At 38.9% G+C, this 21261-nt stretch overlaps 2 protein-coding genes across 2 annotated transcripts; one reads left to right on the forward strand and one right to left on the reverse strand.

Moving 5' to 3' along the window:
• The first annotated feature begins 10325 nt into the window (after positions 1–10325).
• On the forward strand, positions 10326–14018 carry LOC106908658 (prostasin-like). Its single transcript, XM_014974810.2, has 6 exons — positions 10326–10978; positions 11351–11371; positions 11447–11612; positions 12413–12684; positions 13092–13237; positions 13329–14018. The coding sequence occupies exons 1-6, from the start codon at positions 10924–10926 to the stop codon at positions 13572–13574; spliced, it is 906 nt and encodes a 301-aa protein (XP_014830296.2). The 5' UTR covers positions 10326–10923; the 3' UTR covers positions 13575–14018.
• Positions 14019–15715: 1697 nt separating this feature from the next.
• LOC106908661 (testisin-like) lies at positions 15716–20335 on the reverse strand. Its single transcript, XM_014974814.2, has 6 exons — positions 20234–20335; positions 20070–20090; positions 19810–19972; positions 18354–18625; positions 17031–17176; positions 15716–16257 (listed from the first exon to the last, which is right to left on the reverse strand). Exons 1-6 carry the CDS (start codon positions 20286–20288, stop codon positions 16012–16014), a joined length of 903 nt encoding a protein of 300 aa, XP_014830300.1. The 5' UTR covers positions 20289–20335; the 3' UTR covers positions 15716–16011.
• Between the last annotated feature and the right edge of the window lie 926 nt (positions 20336–21261).

A 21261-nucleotide genomic window follows, 5' to 3' on the forward strand; every position in this document is an offset into this window, starting at 1 on the left:
TTTGGCAAGCAGGTGATCTGAGGCTGACTTTTAATTGGTTATTTAAGGTTTTCCACAGGGCGCAGCGCTCTGCGTCCCGGACACACCCATTCTGTTGTGTCATTACTGGTAGAGTGTCAGTACTGGCTAATTTTTTTTTTTTAAAACATTGTGTGATTGGACAATCCCCGATTCGAGGGGAACAAGTTGCCCAGACGGAAGCGGATTGACAGTCTGCAGGAGGAGTAGAAACGACGGCTGGAGGAAGAAGGCGGAAAAACAAATTGCAAATTGAAATTGTAAAAGGCGGATTGAGCATAAACTGGTATGTGAATGGTTCGGGTGGTAATGGAGATAGGAGATGAGGAAGATATGGATTTTGATGGGTGGACGCCAGTGGGGAGAGGAAGAGGGAGAGGACGTGAAAGAAACAAAAAAGACGAAGGAAAGGGAATGGGTGAAAGTCAAGGAAGTAAACGAGAACTGGAAGAAAGTAGCTCAGAGGAAGAAAGGATAGTTAGGAGAAAAGTTGTGCGAGAGGAATTTAAAATAATATTAAAACTGAAAAATGAGGAAGGACAAGATAACATTAGCCCCATTGTGGTGTCAAGAGAAATAAAAAAGAAAATTGGAGAAGTTGAAATGGTAAAGATGTTGAGAGATGGGAATCTGTTGGTGGTTTGTAAAAACGAAGAACAAAAGAACAAGGCTCTAAACGTGGAGAATATTTGTAAAAAGAATGTGTTGGAGAAAAGAATCATTGGAGAAAATAAAAAAACTAGAGGAGTGATTTATGGGATCCCTCTGGATGAAGATCTTGATAAAATCAAGAAAAGTGTAGTTGGTGCCAAAGTGAGTAACTTAAAGAGACTGTCCAAAACAATAAACGGGGAAAGAGTGGGGAGTCTGTCAATACTCATGGAATTCGAAGAGAAAGAATTACCACTAAACATCAAAATAGGTTATCTCAGTTTTCAGGTCAGGCCTTATATCCCTCCACCACTTCGTTGCTTTAAATGTCAAAGATATGGACACATAGCAGCAGTTTGCAAAGGAAAGCAGAGATGTCCAAAATGTGGAGAAGATCACAAATTAGAAGAATGTAAAGAAGAAGTACAAGAAAAATGTTGTAACTGTGGAGGGAATCATAGAGTTACATTTGGAGGATGTGAAGTCAGGAAGAAGGCAAAAGAAGTCACACAGATTAAAATGACCAAAAATATAAGCTATGCAGAGGCAGTTAAAAATGTGAAAGAACTGAAAATAAGAGAGGTTGAAAAAACGAGGCAAATTCCACTGCAAAGTGAGATACAGACAGAGGAAAAGGTCGTGATACCAGTAGAAAAACTAATATTATTCATGGCATATGTCATCAACTGTACTGACCAAGCCAAGAATAAAACGGAGAAGATTAAAATTATAGTGAGGGGAGCGGAAAAGTTTTTGGGGTTTAAAGAGGGATCATGGGAGAGCATAAACAAAAAATTGGAGGTAGACAGGAAGCCAGGAGCATCTGGTGGAAATAATTCATGTTAATAATACAATGGAATGCAAGAAGTTTGATTGCTAACGGACAGGAACTTAAAGGATATATTGATAGTCTTGAGGAAAAACCAGAAATTATTTGTATTCAGGAAACATGGCTAAAAGAAACGTTAGATTTTGTGATTAACGGATATGGTAGTGTAAGAAGAGATAGGCAGGAGGGAGGAGGAGGTGGATGTGGTATATTTGTTAAAAAAGGGATACAATATCAGGTTTTAGGGAAAGGGAAAGAACTTGAATATATAATAATTGAAATTTGGGAACAAGGTGGTAAAGTTAAAATAATAAATTTTTATAATCCATGTAAATTATTATCAATTGAAATAATGGAGGAATTAACTGAATATTTGGAAGGAAATGTAATTTGGTGTGGGGATTTTAATGCTAATAGTACATTATGGGGTAAATGTAATGATAAAAATGGGAAAATAATAGAAGAATTAATAGAAAGTAAAAATCGTGTATGTATTAATGATGGGAGGGGAACTAGACTTAATATAAGAACAGGGATGGAATCAGCTATTGATTTAACAATAGTCTCAAATGGGTTAGCTAGTATTTGTGAATGGATCATTGATAAAAATACAACAATAGGTAGTGATCATTATCCCATTACAATAAAAGTAGGATTAAATATAAATAATAAAAGTAGGTCAGTAAAAAATGGGATTTTAATAAAGCAGATTGGATTAAATTTAGATTTTTAAGTCAAATAAAATTAGAAAAAGTGGATATGGAAATGAATATAGATGAAATAAATTTAAAAATTTGTGAGATAATCTTGGAAGCAGCAGATAAATCTATGAAGAAAGTAGGTTGTAAAAATTCAAAGAAAATAGTACCATGGTGGACAAATGAATGTAAAGAAGCAATAAAAGCAAGAAACAAAGCATTTAAGGTATTAAGAGGTAACTCAAAGTATGAGAATTTAATTGAGTATAAAAGAAAGCAAGCTATGGTAAGGAGAATAATTAAGAATGCTAAAAGAGAATACTGGAGAAATTTTTGTAGCACAATAGGGAAGGAAACAAAAATAGAAAAAATTTGGAGAATGATTAGAAGAATGAATGGCATTAAAAGAGAATTTGAATATCCTATATTAAAAGTAGATAATATAAATATAATTAAAGATGATGATAAAGTAGAAATATTGGCAAGAGCATTCAGTAAAATCCACAGTTCAGACAATATTAGTGAGGAGGGTAGAAAAGGAAGAGAAAATACAAAACTCAAATATAAAGATGTGTTGCGGAATGAAGAAGAAGCAAATAACTTGTTAAATGTTTAATTCACAAAAGCTGAATTGAACTCTACATTTACAAAACTTAAAAATACAGCACCAGGTAAAGATAAAATATGGTATAGAATGATAAGTCAGCTCAGTGAAAAATCTAAAGAGATAATATTGAAATTATATAATAAAATTTGGGAGGAGGGGAAATTACCAATGGAATGGAAAGAATCAATTATAGTACCAATAGCAAAACCAGGGAAAGATAAATCAATACCAGAAAATTATAGACCAATAGCTTTAACATCAAATTTGTGTAAAATAATGGAAAAAATGATTAACAATAGACTAGTATATTATTTAAATAGCAAGGGGTATATAGTAAATTATCAAAGTGGATTTCGAAAAGGGAGGAGTACTAATGATCCAACATTATGTCTAGAGCATGAAATTAGAAAGGCACAAGTAAATAAAGAAAATGTGGTGGCAATATTTTTTGATATAGAAAAAGCGTATGATATGATGTGGGTAGAGGGATTATTAATTAAATTATATAGGTTGGGCATTAAAGGAAAGATATATCAATGGATTAGAGACTTTTTAATAAATAGGAAAATTCAAGTTAGAATCGGTGAAGTAACATCAGGAGTATATAGAGTAGAGAATGGTACACCACAGGGGAGTATAATAAGTCCGTTATTATTCTCTATTATGATAAATGATATTTTTAAAGGTATTGATAAAGAAATGGGATGTTCACTCTTTGCGGATGATGGAGCGGTTTGGAAAAGAGGGAAGAATTTAGATTTCATTGTTAAAAAATTACAAGATGTTATTAATGAGCTAGAGAGATGGGCATGGCAATGGGGATTTAAGTTTTCGGTTGAAAAAACAAAAGTAATGGTATTTACTAGGAAAAAATAAACAGGGAAGTAAAATTAAAATTATATAGTCAAGAGTTAGAGCAAGTAAAATGTATTAAGTTTCTAGGATTATGGTTTGATGATAAACTAAAATGGAATGTACATATTCAGAAAGTTGTTGATAAAAGTAAGAAAATTTTAAATATTTTGAGATGCTTGGTTGGCAATGATTGGGGAGCAGATAGGCAATCTTTGAAACAGGTTTATACAGGTATGATAAGAGCTAACATAGATTTTGGTTGTATTGTTTACGGTTCAGCAGCAAAAGTACATTTGGCTAAATTAGATGTAATACAACATCAAGCATTAAGATTGTGTTCTGGAGCATTTAAAACCACACCAAGAGCAGCAATGGAAGTAGAGATGGGAGAAATGCCATTAGAATTAAGAAGATTAAGGTTGGAATTAAATTATTGGTTAAATTTGCAAAGCAATAATTCAGATCATCCAGCTATGGAAATTTTAAAACCATGTTGGGAAAAAGAAACACAAGAAATGGGGAGTCTTGGATGGACAATTGAAAACAAAATAAAAGAATTTAACATGAATAGTCTGGAAATTAGTCATACAACACCAACATCAGTAATACCACCATGGATTTTACCAGAAGCAACAGTAGATATGACAATCATGGAAAAGAAACAGAATAAATCTTTCATCATTGATAGTAGTTCAGTACAGGTACATTTAAACAATTACTATCAGTATATTCAAATCTATTCAGATGCATCAAAAATAACTGGAAAAGTAGGAATAGCGTTTGTAGTACCAGAATTCAATATAAGTATAGGAAAACGAATTACAGACGGATTATCAGTATACACAGGAGAAATGATGGCAATTTTATTGTCCTTACAATGGGTAGAAGAGATAAAACCATTAAAAACAATAATCTGTTCAGATTCAAGATCTGCATTATTAAGTATTAAAAACAAGCAATCGGATAGTAGAATGGACATTTTATTAGAAATATTTCACACATTATATAGAATAAAAAATATGGGTGTGATAGTTACTTTTGTATGGGTTCCAGCACATATTGGAATAGAAGGAAATGAGAGGGCAGATGAAATAGCAAAAGGGGCAATTCAAAATCCAATTAGCATTAAAGTTAAAACAAGTAAAGCTGAAGGAAAGAGTATGGTCAAGGAAAAACTGATGGAAAAGTGGCAGAAAAGGTGGGATGAAGAAATAACAGGAAGATGGTATTATAAAATTCAGAAGAAGGTTGAAGAAAGGGAAAAAGAAATAGAAAAGAGGAAAGAGTGATAACCAGGATAAGATTTGGGCATACAGGACTTAACTACTCACTTTTTAAAATTCAAAAGCATGCAACTGGTAAATGTGAGTATTGTGGAGAATGGGAAACAGTAGAACATGTTATTCTAGAATGTGATAAATACGAAAGAGAGAGAAGATGTATGAAAAAAGAGTTTGAAAGTATTAAGGAAAAGTTTATTTTAATAGATATTTTGAGGAAGAGTTTGGAGAGCAAACATATACAAATAGTTATTAGATTCTTAAAGAAAATTAAGATATTCAGTAGAATTTGATAGAGTAGACATAAGAGTTGATGTGTGGATGGGTGTATGTATGAGTATATATAGGTATATATATACAGAGAGAGCGTTAGACCAACGCGAGCCACACTCCATACCAGTAAGTGGCGGTAATGCTACTAGTAAGTTTGTTGCCAACCGCCAATAAACACAACAAGAAGAAGAAGAAGACAATCCCCGATTCGAGTCATTAGCACAGCTGCAAAGTGGAGTAGTTTCAAAATGAGAGAAAAATCGTCTTTACATTGTCTTTACAAAAAAATGCTTTTACAAAGCGTTCACTTGAAGAAGAAAAAAACAGGATAAAGGAGCTTGGACCGGATCGTCCCAATTTACAAATTCAGCAGCAGGCAAGTGATCGTGGACGATCCTACACGCTGGCTTTTTCCAGCTCTTCTTCTGACAAGCGGAGTTGGCTAGCTGGATGTGATGTAAGCAATGCCTTTTACTGCTGAATCGGCCCTTCTCCACAATCTTCCTCAGGGTCCGGTCACCTCTTCTCGTTGTGCAGCGTTTTCTGCCACACTTTTTTCTTCCTACTGACTTCCCACTGAGGTGCCTTGATATAACATTCTGCAAACAGCCGATTCGTTCAGAAATTTCTGTTTCTCACCCTCTTGCTTGAGGATGTCAGTGATGGCCTTCTGGACAGCAGTCAGGTCAGCAATCTGACCCATGATTGCGGTTTTGAGTAACGAACCAGGCTGGGAGTTTTTAAAGGCCTCAGGAATCTTTTTCAGGTGTTTAGAGTTACTTTGTTGATTCAGATGATTATTTTTATTGCTCGTTCAGAGAACCTTTTCATAATATTCTAATTTTTTGAGACAGGGATTTTGGGTTTTCATGAGCTGTTTGCCAAAATCATCAAAATTAAAACAATAAAAGACCTGAAATATTTCAGTTGGTGTGCAATGAATCTAAAATATGACAATTTAATTTTTATCATGACATTATGGAAAATAATGAACTTTATCACAATATTCTAATTTTATGACCAGCACCTGTAGTTGCAAGACGTTCTTTTAGGGCTGTAGCAATGGAATCAGCTGTAGCCGACTGCAGAGGGATAAACTCAAAAAACCTTTCCTGCACAGTGTTTTTGGCATCGATATAGCGTAGTACAAGCACAAGCTGGCACTGAGTAGCAACATCCACAGTCTCGTCTGCCTGGATTGAAAGAAAATCACTACTCTGTGCTTCTTTGATTACATGCTCCTTCAGAACAGAAAACATACAGTCCAGAAGCTCATTCTGCACAGTTTTCGAAGTTCCCTTAAACACAGTAGCATTCTCAAGGTGCTGTTTTAGTACTCCATCAAGAGAAGCAACAAAATCAACCAACTATGAGTATGAGAGGCCCCATAGGCCAAAACCTACAAACTCTCTTATACGTACTATCAAACTCCCTGACAGAGTTTGGAAGTTATCTTAAAATTTCAGTTTCTGATTGGACCCCTGGCAGGCTTTTCAAAATAAAAGCGGACCTCCGGTTTATGTTTGATTTATGTTTCTCTCCTGCGGCTTTAAAAATGTAAAACTTTGTGTTAATTGATTTGCTAAATGTTAGAGCCATAAATAGGAAATATTTAAGTTATTTGTAAGATGGTTTGTTTGTATTTTATAAAATTTAGTTAGGACGATTGATATTTGTTTAGGCATTTTTATTGTGCAATTTAGTTTTATTTTGAAAGGTCTAGGGAATGAAAGATATTGGATCTATTGCCATAACACTAAAGGAAATCATGTATCTGAAAATAAATTAAAACATATTATGTTGGCAAAAAATTCTGTAAACCACATATGTGCTACCTCAATCAAAACTGCTGACATTTGACATTTAACAAATCTTTCAGATTACATAAACAATACCTTACCAGGTACTTTTCTGACTTCAGGATGACACAGGGACACCTATCAGACCAATTTTAACTGAGGTTGCACATATGTGCTTTACAGGATTTTTTGCCCACACAATAATTTTTTTTCAGATACATAATGTTTTGCAAATTAAAACCCTCTATGGCCTGGCGTTGCCCTCGGGCAACAAACCACATTTCTGTACCTCACATTGCTCTGTAATTTTATTTTGGGGGTAATGATTTAAAATACCTCCAGGAGCTGCATCTGGTCCAGCTCCTTCCAGTTCTCTCCAAAAACTTGCCTTCCTTTTAGACTTGTCATTTCAACAATGATTTTCTGTATTGCACTAGACACGAGTAGCTCAGAATGACTTGATGTTTGTGATGTGAGTTACTGCCATCCTGGCATGATCAACAAGAAGTTCCAGAGCTTCCATGGTTGTCATCTTTTTATTTTATTTTTGTCCAAATAAAAGAGGTATCGAGGTTCATGTGACCTTTTACTGAGAAGAGGAACAGTCCTTTTTATGAAGCAGAAGTGGGATAGGGTTAGGTGGAAAGAAGTCATAAATGGACTATTTGTGAATTTGTAGCTTTACATTCAATTTTCAGCCTTGTGTTAGATGTTGGACAGCTCCGAAATGCTGAGCATCACCAGATATGGCTGTATTAAACTGAAATTAGTTGATCTGCTTATGTTCTAAATGATCAGCAAGCCAGAAGCCAAAAACGCTTTATTTCAGCGATAGAAGTCAAAAATGGACTATATGTGAATTTGCAGCTTTACATTCAATTTTCAGCCTTGTTAGATGTTGGACAGCTCCGAAATGCTGAGCAGAACTAGATCTGGCTGTATCAAACTGAAATTAGTTGATCTGCTTATGTTCTTAATGATCAGCAAGCCAGAAGCCAAAAACGCTTTATCTCAGCGAAAGAAGTCAAAAATGGACTATCCGTAAATTTGCAGCTTCGAAAATGCTGAGCAGAACTAGATCTGGCTGTATCAAACTGAAACTAGTTGATCTGCTTTTGTTCCAAATGATCAGAAAGCCAGAAGCCAAAAACGCTTTATCTCAGCGAAAGAAGTCATAAATGGACTATTTGTGAAATTGTAGCTTTACATTCAATTTTCAGCCTTGTCAGATGTTGGACAGCTCCGAAATGCTGAGCAGAACTAGAGGGAGACCCGCCGCCACCTGGTGTCAGGATGGTCAGCCGCCGCCACCTGGTGTCAGGAGGGAGACCCACCGCCACCTGGTGTCAGGAGGGAGACCCGCCACCACCTGGTGTCAGGATGGTCAGCCGCTGACACCTGGTGTCAGGAGGGAGACCCGCCACCACCTGGTGTCAGGAGGGAGACCCGCCACCACCTGGTGTCAGGAGGGAGACCCGCCGCCACCTGGTGTCAGGAGGGAGACCCGCCGCCACCTGGTGTCAAGAGGCAGACGCGCCGCCACCTGGTGTCAGGAGGGAGACCCGCCTCCACCTGGTGTCAGGAGGAAGACGCGCCGCCACCTGGTGTCAGGAGGGAGACGCGCCACCACCTGGTGTCAGGAGGGAGACCCGCCACCACCTGGTGTCAGGAGGGAGACCCACGGCCACCTGGTGTCAGGATGGTCAGCCGCCGACACCTGGTTTCAGGAGGGAGACCCGCCACCACCTGGTGTCAGGAGGGAGACCCGCCACCACCTGGTGTCAGGAGGGAGACCCGCCACCACCTGGTGTCAGGAGGGAGACCCGCCACCACCTGGTGTCAGGAGGGAGACCCGCCACCACCTGGTGTCAGGATGGTGGTCAGCCGCTGACACCTGGTGTCAGGAGGGAGACCCGCGACCACCTGGTGTCAGGATGGTCAGCCGCTGACACCTGGTGTCAGGAGGGATACGCGCCGCCACCTGGTGTCAGGAGGCAGAACCGCCGCCACCTGGCGTCAGGAGGAAGACGCGCCGCCACCTGGTGTCAGGAGGCAGACCCGCCACCACCTGGTGTCAGGAGGCAGACCCGCCACCACCTGGTGTCAGGAGGGAGACCCGCCACCACCTGGTGTCAGGAGGGAGACCCACGGCCACCTGGTGTCAGGATGGTCAGCCGCCGACACCTGGTTTCAGGAGGGAGACCCGCCACCACCTGGTGTCAGGCGGCAGACCAACCACCACCTGGTGTCAGGAGGGAGACCCGCCACCACCTGGTGTCAGGAGGGAGACCCGCCACCACCTGGTGTCAGGATGGTGGTCAGCCGCTGACACCTGGTGTCAGGAGGGAGACCCGCCACCACCTGGTGTCAGGAGGGAGACCCGCCACCACCTGGTGTCAGGAGGGAGACCCACCGCCTCCTGGTGTCAGGAGGGAGACCCGCCACCATCTGGTGTCAGGATGGTCAGCTGGTGCCACCTGGTGTCAGGATGGACAGCCGCTGCCACCTGGTGTCAGGATGGACAGCCGCTGACACTTGGTGTCAGGAGGCAGATCCGCCGCCACCTGGTCTCAGGAGGGAGACCCGCCGCCACCTGGTGTCAGGAGGGAGTCCCGCCGCCACCTGGTGTTAGGAGGAAGACCCGCCACCACCTAGTGTCATGATGGTCAGCCGCTGACACCTGGTGGTGGCAGGTCTGCCTTCTGACACCAGGTGGTGGCGGCTGACCATCCTGACACCAGGTGGTTGCGGGTCTCCCTCCTGACACCAGGTGGCGGTGGGTCTCCCTCCTGACACCAGGTGGCGGCGGGTCTCCCTCCTGACACCAGGTGGCGGCGGGTCTCCCTCCTGACACCAGGTGGCGGCGGGTCTCCCTCCTGACACCAGGTGGCGGCGGGTCTCCCTCCTGACACCAGGTGGCGGCGGGTCTCCCTCCTGACACCAGGTGTCGGCGGGTCTCCCTCCTGACACCAGGTGTCAGCGGCTGTCCATCCTGACACCAGGTAGCACCAGCTGACCATCCTGACACCAGGTGGCGGCGGCTCTCCCTCCTGACACCAGGTGTCGGTGGGTCTCCCTCCTGACACCAGGTGTCGGCGGGTCTCCCTCCTGACACCAGGTGTCGGCGGCTGTCCATCCTGACACCAGGTAGCACCAGCTGACCATCCTGACACCAGGTGGCGGCGGGTCTCCCTCCTGACACCAGGTGGCGGCGGATCTGCCTCCTGACACCAAGTGTCAGCGGCTGTCCATCCTGACACCAGGTGTCGGCGGCTGTCCATCCTGACACCAGGTAGCACCAGCTGTCCATCCTGACACCAGGTGGCGGCGGGTCTCCCTCCTGACACCAGGTGGCGGCGGATGTCCATCCTGAAAGGAAAAAAATAGAAAAACTGTTTGAAAATATATAATTTTTACTTTCTGCAGGTGAAAAACTTTATTTAAAGTAGTTTTGATTGATTTGACTGAAAACCCTGATTGGTAGTTTTAAATTACAGCAGATTCATTCAAAGTGATTTCAGGCAAACTTTAGAAATGGATGTACAAAAGACAGAAACTGGATACCATAAAAAAAAATCTTAGCATTTATTTTTTTAGATATTGACAAACCCTATCAAATATGTCAGTGTGATAAAAGTCATTTCACCAAAAGTAATTTTAAAAAATCAGTGCCTGACATAATCATGAGCTGTTATGAAACATGCACGTATCACAGTTTAATCTCTTCATAAGAAATCTGACTACTAAACCACAGAGTAGCTTATTCACTATGACTAAAGCTAAAGCTGCACGTTATGCACACAGGTTGGGGAGGGAGCGTCATCCTGCACCTTTAGGAGGGACACAGTGGACAGGGTGACTTAAGAACCTCAGATATAAAACCTGACAGGAGGATTCTGCTGCTACATTCACAATGGCTTCGTGGAAACCGCTGCAGGTTCTGGCTCTGCTGAGCCTCCTCTTTGCAGGTAAGTCTTTCTTTTGTTTAGAAACATTGAAAAAAGGATAAAGTTTAACTAAAACCTGCGATGCAATGCTTTGCATGGTTTGGTTGTTTAGAAAGAAAAATTATTCAAAACTAGCTGTGAAATCTAGTTTAATATGCACACAACTGAGTGTATGAGTCTTTTAAAATAAACGTTTTGGTTAAATATCAGACTAAAATATATTTTTTGCGCCTATAGAACTATTTTATTCAACATGTTTGATTTATTATTCGAAATAACCAAAATCTATAACTTTAAGAAACTTGAGATATGCACAGTACTGTTTTTACATGTTATTACTATGGAAAATAACAGATTTTTTAATGTCTTTGATGTGTTTTCTCTCCTTGTCAGAATCGCACGCACAGCTTGGCGGTATGTAGACAATTAAATCTGATTTTCTTTAAAGAATGTTAGAAATAAAATAAATTGACCCGATTTCTCTTTCAGAGTGCGGCATCGCTCCTCTAAATCCCAAAATAGTTGGCGGTCAGGATGCGACCCCTGGAAGTTGGCCTTGGCAGGTCAGCCTGCAGAGGACTGGACTCGGACATCTGTGTGGCGGCTCCCTGATCACCAAGAACTGGGTGCTGACCGCAGCTCACTGCGTCAGTCGGTTAGTAGAAAAATTATTTGTCTTTGAGAGCAAACATTACTTTACAAATGATTTACAATAGAGTTGCTGACATTCCGGAAATATTTGACTGGAAATGTTGCTTACATTGTAAAACATTTGAGCTCCATTTAGTTGTGTCTGCTATGTTCTAGTGAGTTTTAGATTTTGAACCTAAATGTGTGAGTTTGTGAAAGATAAACTTACAGCAGAAGTTCTGTTCACACTAAATGTTTCTGAGCTGAATTCATTGAGATGTTTAATAAAATTCATCATCAGATCAGAAATTTGGTTCATGCAATTTGAATTAAATTATTCTGAAGTGAAATAAGTAGTTATTATAACTTGATATTATGAGTAAAATAATAGAGAAATGTTCCTCTTTAAATGGGTGAGGACATATTTTTTTTCTTGCATATTGTGAAATAATTATTTGGTTTATATTACAGCATTAAGTTAAAACTCACAATTCAAGATTAATTAACTTAAAAACAATGTTTAGACAACTTGTCTCTTGTTGTTAAATCAACTTCATGAACTTTAATTTCTGAGTTAAAACCAAAACTATTTTCTTGTTGACTTAAATTCCATTTTTCAAGGCAGCAGGTGGACTTTCATCTTCAAGTTAAACCATCTTCAAATGTTTAACAGAGTTGTTGCTCAAAATGTCACATAGTTGCCCAATTTTTGAAAGAAAACACAACAAAGCAGCAGGGAAATCTAAATTAAATTATAAAAAATGCAAAGACTAATTCAAGAAGGAAGCTCCATGTTCTTGAATGAAACTTTCTTCTTTTATGCAGGTCCAGACCATCGGCATTTCAAGTTTTTCTCGGTCTGAATCAGCTGCAGGGTGGCAACACAAACACCCAAGTAAATGTGGGAATTGCTAAAATCTTCGTGCATCCTCGATATGACAGCAGTACCTCCAACAACGACATTGCGTTGCTCAGACTCTCCTCACCAGTGCAGTTCACAGACTACATCAGACCGGTGTGTTTGGCAGCGAGTGGCAGCCGGTTCAACAACGGCACCGATAGCTGGGTGACCGGCTGGGGAAACGTAGGAGAAGGAGGTGAGATTCGCATGAATACTGTATGGTTTTGTTCTGATTTGTTTGGGTCTCTGCCCAGAGTGGCATGCCCAGAGGGGCGGCACAAACTCTTAAAAAATGGGGATTAAAGAGCACAGCTGTGCCTTAGATTAAACCTGCAGGTACTTGAGACCCCTTCTGAAAACGCTTACAATTTCCAGAGGTGGTAAAGTGCCCAGAAATTGTTCTCAAGTAAGAGTAGCACTACTTTGTCTGTTAGAAATAATTAATGACATCAAGTTTTTATTAATTTAAAATACATTTTTCTGAGAGTTTGGACTAAAAACTGGATTCTGATAACAGATGTTTTCAGATGTTGATGCCTTGTGTTGCGTTGGTTGTTTGGTAAAAGTTGATCAATGTGTGCGCCTCCTCTTTTTGCTCCACAGTACCTTTACCCCCTCCTCAAACTCTCCAGGAAGTGGAGGTGCCAGTTATAGGAAACAGGCAGTGCAGCTGTTTCTATGGAAACATTTTAATCACCAACAACATGATCTGCTCTGGTGTTCTGTCCGGAGGAAAAGACTCATGTCAGGTAAACTCCTTGGTCCGATTTAACTTCAGGATGATAAACATGACCGTTAACGAGTTTTTACATTTCGAACTCGTCCTTCCTGTCGCTGCAGGGTGACTCAGGAGGTCCGATGGTCAGCAAGCAGCGCTCACGCTGGGTCCAGTCTGGGGTTGTTAGTTTTGGCAGAGGCTGCGCTCGGCCCAATCTGCCTGGCGTCTACACCAGAGTGTCCCAGTACCAGTCCTGGATAAACTCCGTCATCCCAGACAATAAACCAGGATTTGTACGGTTCACTTCCAGTGGAGTGGATCCTGACAGCAGCTTCATCTGCCAACGGCGGCCATTTTTACCCAAATAACAAGAACAACACTGAAACCAACAACTCCTGTGAAAAGGGGTTGGATCAGATGTTAAATTACAAATTTAAGTAACATAATTCACTGCAAAACCACAAAATCTTATGAAGTATTTTTGTCTAGTTTTTAGTGCAAATATTATTCCTTAATATTGATGAAGTACATGTTCCATGTTATACGTAAATTTATCTGCCAATGGATCTAGTATGTTTTCGTCAATATTAAGGAATTATTTACTTACATACTGCTGAAAAGTTACTTGTAAGTTAGTTTTGTTTTATTTCTATTTGACCAGAAATACTTGGTAAGCTTTGCTATTTTTTGCAGTGTTCTTAGTGTTGGTGGAAAACTGTTTTCTTTAGTCCTTCTGTAATTTTGCTAATGTTCCTGTTTCTGTGAATCATTTATAGTGATTTTGATCATTTAATAAACTCATTCTAGCATCACACCACTGCTTTTGTCCTTATTTAACACACACAGCATCAAATTTTAACAAATCAACAGACTGACACCAATATGGATGATATTATTGATGTAAAGAATACAAACAGAAACCAATGATGAGCGTTACTGATTGGTTTAAATGGGAGTTTGATTTTTTTTTTTAATTTTGAGAGATCAGTGATCAGCTGACATTTACATGTGAATCCAATCTTATCCACTGATCTTATTTATCTCAGAAAATGTCTAAAAATCATCCACTGTCCTCTGCTGTGCAGTGAGAGGTTTGACTGACAGACCGGACCACCAGGTCACTTCTGTCGCCCCATTGTTACCAACTCAGAGACCTTGATAATCTGTGATCAGCCAGAAAACTGCAATCGGTGCAGCACAAGTATTTTAGTCAGGAGTGGAAATTAAAAATTTTCAGAAATTTTTTACCGGCCACTCAGACATTTCACCAGCCACTGTTTTTTTATTACAAACCCCATAAGTGCAAGCAAATTATAGAAAATGTATGATTTATTCTTAACTCTATGAAAACCGATTTACTGACAATAAGTTTACCATACATATGTACATATACAGAATAAATGGACACCTTAACAGGGTTGTGGAGCAATAAGTTCATTTAAAGTAATTACTAACAGCAAACTAACTACAAAACTCTAACATTCTTGCAATCATATGTTGAACATTTCCACATTTTGGCAACAACTCTCCCTGACAGTATTCATTAAAGGTGTGTCTAGTCATATTTAGACATTTTAAAATTGTATCAATAGCGCTGTTTTCTATTTTATTTGTTTTCTTTATTTATTGCGTTTTCTATTAGAATTCACAATTATTATTACTAAAATATCTCAGAACGTGTTCATTATTAATTCCACAGGCCGTCATCATTCCTGTTTTATTACAGAGTTTACCTGGAGCTTAGTGTTCCAGGTAGTTTGGCCAGTGGCGGGGGCTAATTTCCACCCCTGATTTTAGTGAAGTTTTTGTATTTTTGACAGAAGTTCTTTGTTTTTTATTATGGATATATGTAACTCTTCTTGTTTAGTTGTCGGTCACCTAGTGCAATACAGAATAAAAAACTCTTCACAATGTGGCTTTGACTGCAGCCAAGTGGTCCGACAGGCTGAAAAATAAAAGACACAGTTAGCGCCGTGACTGAGTGGTCAGCCACGAACACCAACCGGCGCAGCTCCCACTCATAGGGTCACATGTTTCCAGCCCAACTACGAGAAAAACATTACAAATTATATTTGTAGATGTTAAATATTCTTACAGTACTTCGTTAATTGTTGAAGTAGAAAAATATGACCCTAAGTAAAAAAAAGGAGTGAAGAGCTGCCTCTCTCGCACCTGCCTCCACCAGCGCTCAGGTTTCTGGTGGGGGAAGCCGCCTGAGGGACCCGCTGCATGCAGTCACTCATCACACCACTAGGTGGCTCCAAACAAACGCATCGATCAAAAATCTCATAAACATACAATCCTACAATCATTTTGATCAAAACTCACACAGACACACACAAGCTTTTCTCTCTCTTACATATGTATACAGGGCTTTTTGTCTGAGACCAGCAGTGTGAAAACTCTTTCATCTGTTGTTCTATATCACCTCACTAAGCAGAAAACAATATTTGACAGAGTCTGAAAGCTTAAACCAGAGTTCAACAGAATGTGCAACACGGTTATAATTGCATTAGATTATCTTTATTAACAAAACATTTTAATTTATAACAACCTCATAAGTTAATTTATTGTGTGGAAAATACATATGTGCAGGAATTACAGTGATAACTGAAGAGCAAACAAATAAATATTAAAAACACAATTTTAAAATAATTTTCCTTAAATATTAATTACTTTTTTCTCTTTTTTCTTGTTTTTCTCGTTTTTGTTTGTTTTATTTTACTTTTTTGTGTAAGAAAATATGCATTAAAGGGTTTTGGGTGGAAACAAATTGTCAAAGTGAATCTCTGAGGTTTTGTTTTGTCATTTGGTGACAGGCGAACTGTGCTGGCAGGTGAAGCTGCTGTCTGGATCCTCTCCTCTGGAGGTGAACTCGACAAAGCCCGGTTTGTTAAATCTGATGCGGGCGTTTATCCAGGACTGGTACCGGGACACTCTGGTGTAGACGCCAGGCAGATTGGGCCGAGCACAGCCGTCGCCAAAGCTCACAACTCCAGACTGGATCCAGCGTGAGCGCTGCTTGCTGACCATCGGACCTCCTGAGTCACCCTGCAGTGCCAGGAAGTTAAAATTAATGACTTATTATTGTCTCTCCAGGCTGGGCCAGCACAAGCATAATATATAAAAGTTAGATACCTCATCATTACTATCCTTTAACATGCCTATTATTAGCTTTCAGTGCAAAAACAGATTTTCTCATATATTTTTGGTCTAAATTTCTAGTGCAAACTTAGAACACATGAAATAGGACAAAACTAGTAACTTTTTAGCAAGATGTAGGAGTTTAATTTAGGTAAATAATTCCTTAATATTGATAAAATAAAAAATTAGTAGTTCCACTGGCAGATAATTTCACTAATGGAAAAAATATTATTAGACATGAAACAATCTGCCAAATGTTTCATCAATATTAAGTATTTACTTAAAACAAGCTCCTATATCTTTCTAAAAAGACTAACTTGTAAATTATTTTTGCCTGATTTCAAGCGAATTAAGATAAATATCTTAGTTCCAAGAAAATACTTTGTAATATTTGTGTTTTTTGCAGTGTAAATTATGTTGGTGTTATTATTTGTCTTAATTTTAACCTTACAGGAGTAACAAGCAAGTAAAGATGCTCTAATTAATTTGCACTTTGATATGCAGAGTGGTTTTTACTGCAAGTACTGCATATTCATTTAACAATTTTAAAGTAACATCTGCAGACAAACACTGAATTTACAGTAAACAAGTTCAAAATTACTACAAAATAAACCAAAATTATGCTCTGGTGGTGTTGGGCCGGCTCTGCATCCAGGCGGCTGATGAAACGATCAGCCTACCTGACAAGAGTCTTTTCCTCCTGAAAGGACTCCGGCACAGATCATGTTGTCTGTGAGGCTTGTTGTTCTGAGCAAACAGTTGCACTGTCTGTTCCCAATAACAGGCACCTTCACTTCCTGAAGGGTTTGAGGATGAGGCAGAGGCTCTGTGGAGGATAACATTACTGAGATTAGTCATTAAACCAAACAATGTGATTGTAACAGAGAAAATGCATGTTTTTTTAAATGAAAAAAGTTAGTTTGGTTTAATTATGGGACTTCATAAAAACAAAAAACAAAAAAAGAATGATAAGTGACACTTTAAGCATTACTAAATATTATTGTTTTTAATTTACATTTTCCTTCATAATTCTCTTTTTTCCTTTTTTCTTGACCAGTAGGCTGGAAAAGGAGCCAGTTTTACCTCACAATGAACATAAATCTGTAAAACTCACTGTTAGAGAGCAGCAGCAGCTCTCATGTTGGAGATAAAATGGTTGTTATGCCAACCAAAACTATGGGAAGCAGTAAAAAGTCTTCTCTGTCTTCCCATCACAAACCTAAACCTGTGTAATTTATTAAACCCAACTGGAACTTTAAAGGTGACCTATTATACTTCCTTGAAGAGGTTTTGACTGGTACAAAACCTGTTCATTACATTTTGTTGCACAACATCAGTTTTGGATAATAAGATTTCAGTCTGCTCATTAAGCTGTTTAAATTCAAATAAGCTGCTGCTGGCCACACCCCAAAACTCAATATTTACACTCGCACATGAAAATAGCAGCAAACAGATATGCCATTATACAGCTGTATATCTGAAAAGCAGAAGTGGAGCCTCCTGTGCAACCAACAGGAACTCAGCAAGTTGTTTCTGGATGGTCAATCAACAACAAAACACTTATTTTTTCCAGCAGCCATTGTAAAATACTGTACAGTGATAAAATCAGCTGAACAAATATGTTGGAGCTCTGCTAACATTGCTTGGCTGGTGTTGCTGTTGACTGTGACTCAACAATTGGGAGATGTATTTAAATAGCTTATTTTAAAACATTGACTCATTGCCAAAAACTGGCTGAGTGTTTAATTTAATGATTTGAGTTGAGACTCAAATGGAAACATAAAAATGTGCAAAAAGTGAATCTTCCACAATAGATCCTCTGCAACTACTGATGTTGGTTGGATAGGAAAAAGGATTGAATGAAACCAAAGTGGTAAATCGAAACAAAATTAACTTTTTTTTGGTCATCTCAAAACAACAGGAGATAACTTAGCCACTCAATAAAGGCACTAAGATTAAAGTTTGGTCCCGTCAGGATGAGAGTCTTCTCAGGTGAATCTCACCTCCTTCTCCTATGTTTCCCCAGCCGGTGACCCAGCTATTGGTGCCGTTGTTGAACCGGCTGCCACTCGCTGCCAAACACACCGGTCTGATGTAGTCTGTGAAGTTCACTGGTGAGGAGAGTCTGAGCAACGCAATGTCGTTGTTCAAGGTGGTCCAATCGAACTTGGGGTGTACGATGATTTTTCCAATGTTCCTTTCCACTACGGTTTTCGTGTCTCTGTCTCTCTGGTTTTGCTGCCCCAGAACGGCCTTCCACATGGACGGAGCTGGACTGCAGGAAAACAAACAAAAAAATGCAAGGAATTTATTTCATTACAAAAAATCATGACAATGTTTTCAACTTCTTTCAGCTGGACTCAGACCTGAACCTTCAGAGTCACATAAAGACAGTTACAAAGTCAGCCTTCTATCACCTGAGTTCCTGAAACTCCACCTGTTTAGATTTGCTTCAGAACCAATGTAAATGGAACATTAACCAACATATTGGACGTTCTCTTTTAATGATGATGATTTTAATGATGAAACATAATAAAATCTTACATTGGGCTACTGAAATGTTGTGTTGTGTTATGTACAAAACACTGTAAAACATTTATGAAGCATTTAATTGTCTACTATCTTCTGCTCTTTCAGTGAAATAAATTTAGCGAGTTTTAGATTTTGAACCTAAATGTGAGTTTGTGAAAGATAGTAAGTTCTGTTAACTTTTTATTAAGAGTTGAATAAACAGAGTTTTTAGGTTAACACTTTAAAAAGCTGAAAGAAGAAAAAGACAGGAGTGGGAACTATTTCCCAGAATGCTTAGCGGTGTGTTTTTGTCTCCTGAGATGGAAGTGTGTTACGTTGTCCTGTTCACACTAAATGTTTCTGAGCTGAATTCATTCAGATGTTTAATAAAATTCATCATCAGATCAGAAATTTGGTTCATGTGATTTGAAACAAGAATTTAAATTATTCTACAGTAAAATAAGTCGTTATTTTAATTTGATATTGTGGGAAAAATAACAGAAAAATGTGGCTCTTTAACTGGGTGAGGACAGTTTTTTTTCTTGCATTTTGTGAAATAATTATTTGGTTTAAATTGCAGCATTAAGTTGAAACTCACAATTCAAGATTAATGAACTTAAAAACAATATTTAGACAACTTGAGTCTTGTCAGTAAATCAACTTCACGTTCTGATTTAACTCAGAACTTTAATATCTGAGTTAAATCCAAAACTATTTTCTTATTGACTTAAAGTTTATTTTCCAGGCAGCAGGTGGACTTTCAATTTCAAGTTAAACCACCTTCTAATGTTATAGTGTGCAAATAAACTGAATTGATTTTTACATCTTTCTTTCCAAATGACCCAGTTGAGAAACTTAATTTTTTTTATGACACGCTTCCTTTCACTGCAACCAGCAAGTTTTGCATATGAAAATCTTAACGTGAACTTTGTGTGTCTTTGAACTTACTCTTTGATGCAGTGAGCTGCAGTCAGAACCCACTTTTTGTTGATCAGGGAGCCTCCACACTTGAACCAGCCATAAAGCTGCAGCTCCACCTGCCAGGGCCAACTTCCAGGTGAGGCATCCTGACCTCCAACTATTTTGGGATTTTGAGGAGCAAAGCCACATTCTAAAACAAAAAATCAGTTCAAACGATATTAGGATGCAAACGTTCAACAAATCTTATTGCACAAGATATTTTAAAGAGGTTTTAGGTTTCTACCAACCATTAAGCTGTGCATCGGATCCTGGGAAACGGAGCAAAAACAGACAAATGTCAGTTGATTTTCTTCAACAAAATTTACACTAAAAATATATTGTTTTTATTTTGCATTTTTTGATGTTAATAATAATAACAGAGAGCAAAGAGAGAGAGAGAGCTTTCACCTACCTGCACAGAGGAAGTTCAGCAGAGCCAGGATGGGCAGCAGAGTCTTTGGAGCCATTGTGGAGGGAAATGCAGAATCTGTGTCTGAAGCTCTTTAAATATTTTCTCCCATCTGTCGCCTCTTCCTGTGTGTTTCACCTAAAAAACCAATCACATGGCAGCTGCTCAGCTGATTCCTCTTTCTGAGAATCATTTATGTTTCTTTCAAAGAACTACCATGATGCAATGCTGTCAAAAATAAACGCTACACGCTTCACTTTAGTCTTCCTACAGGTTTATACAGGGACTGTCCTGCTTGCGTAACTTTATGTTGACAAACATACTGCAACTTTTCTGTCAGTAGAATTTGAGTTTTGTATGTTTAAATGTTATCTCAAATAAAATAACAATAAGGAACTTCAACATGATTTGTCTCATCTGAGGCTTGAACTCCTTACAACGTTTTTACCAGTGTTTCACTGAGAAACAGCAGCTCCACCAGGTGTTTGCTAATTGCTGCTGGCTAGTCTGAAGGAGCCGAAAAAGGGAGTGCTGCTGTGCTCAGAAGCTTGGAAACACAATTTTTAGGTATTCCAACTATCTGCATTTGCATCACTGAAACAGATTTTAAACACATCCAATTTTCTGATTTATTTGTAAAGAATAGGATTCACAAAACTCTGTATATTTACTTAATAACAGACATGTTTTAATAATTCCCGTAAAACTAAAAGTTTACATACCTTAAAATGTCTGACTTTTAGAAATTTGAAGATGCCCAGATGATGATGTCATGAATTTGTACATTGTACATTTACAAAGTCAGATTAATTCACAACATGTGTTTTAATTGGAAGTACTGTGGATGCATTCGAGTAAAAACACCACAAAAATATTCAGCTGTCACACCGATAAGGAGGAAGGCAGGTAGAAATCGACCCAAGAAAAAAAAGCAAAAGACTTTTTAAATATCATGGTTTAGACTTGGACACGGATTGAAAAGCCATGAATCCAAAATCAACATACAAAGTGAAATCACAACAACCTCTCCT

Source organism: Poecilia mexicana, unplaced genomic scaffold, assembly GCF_051168715.1.
Source record: "Poecilia mexicana isolate PSO_F unplaced genomic scaffold, ASM5116871v1 scaffold_19, whole genome shotgun sequence".
Lineage (NCBI taxonomy): Eukaryota > Metazoa > Chordata > Actinopteri > Cyprinodontiformes > Poeciliidae > Poecilia > Poecilia mexicana.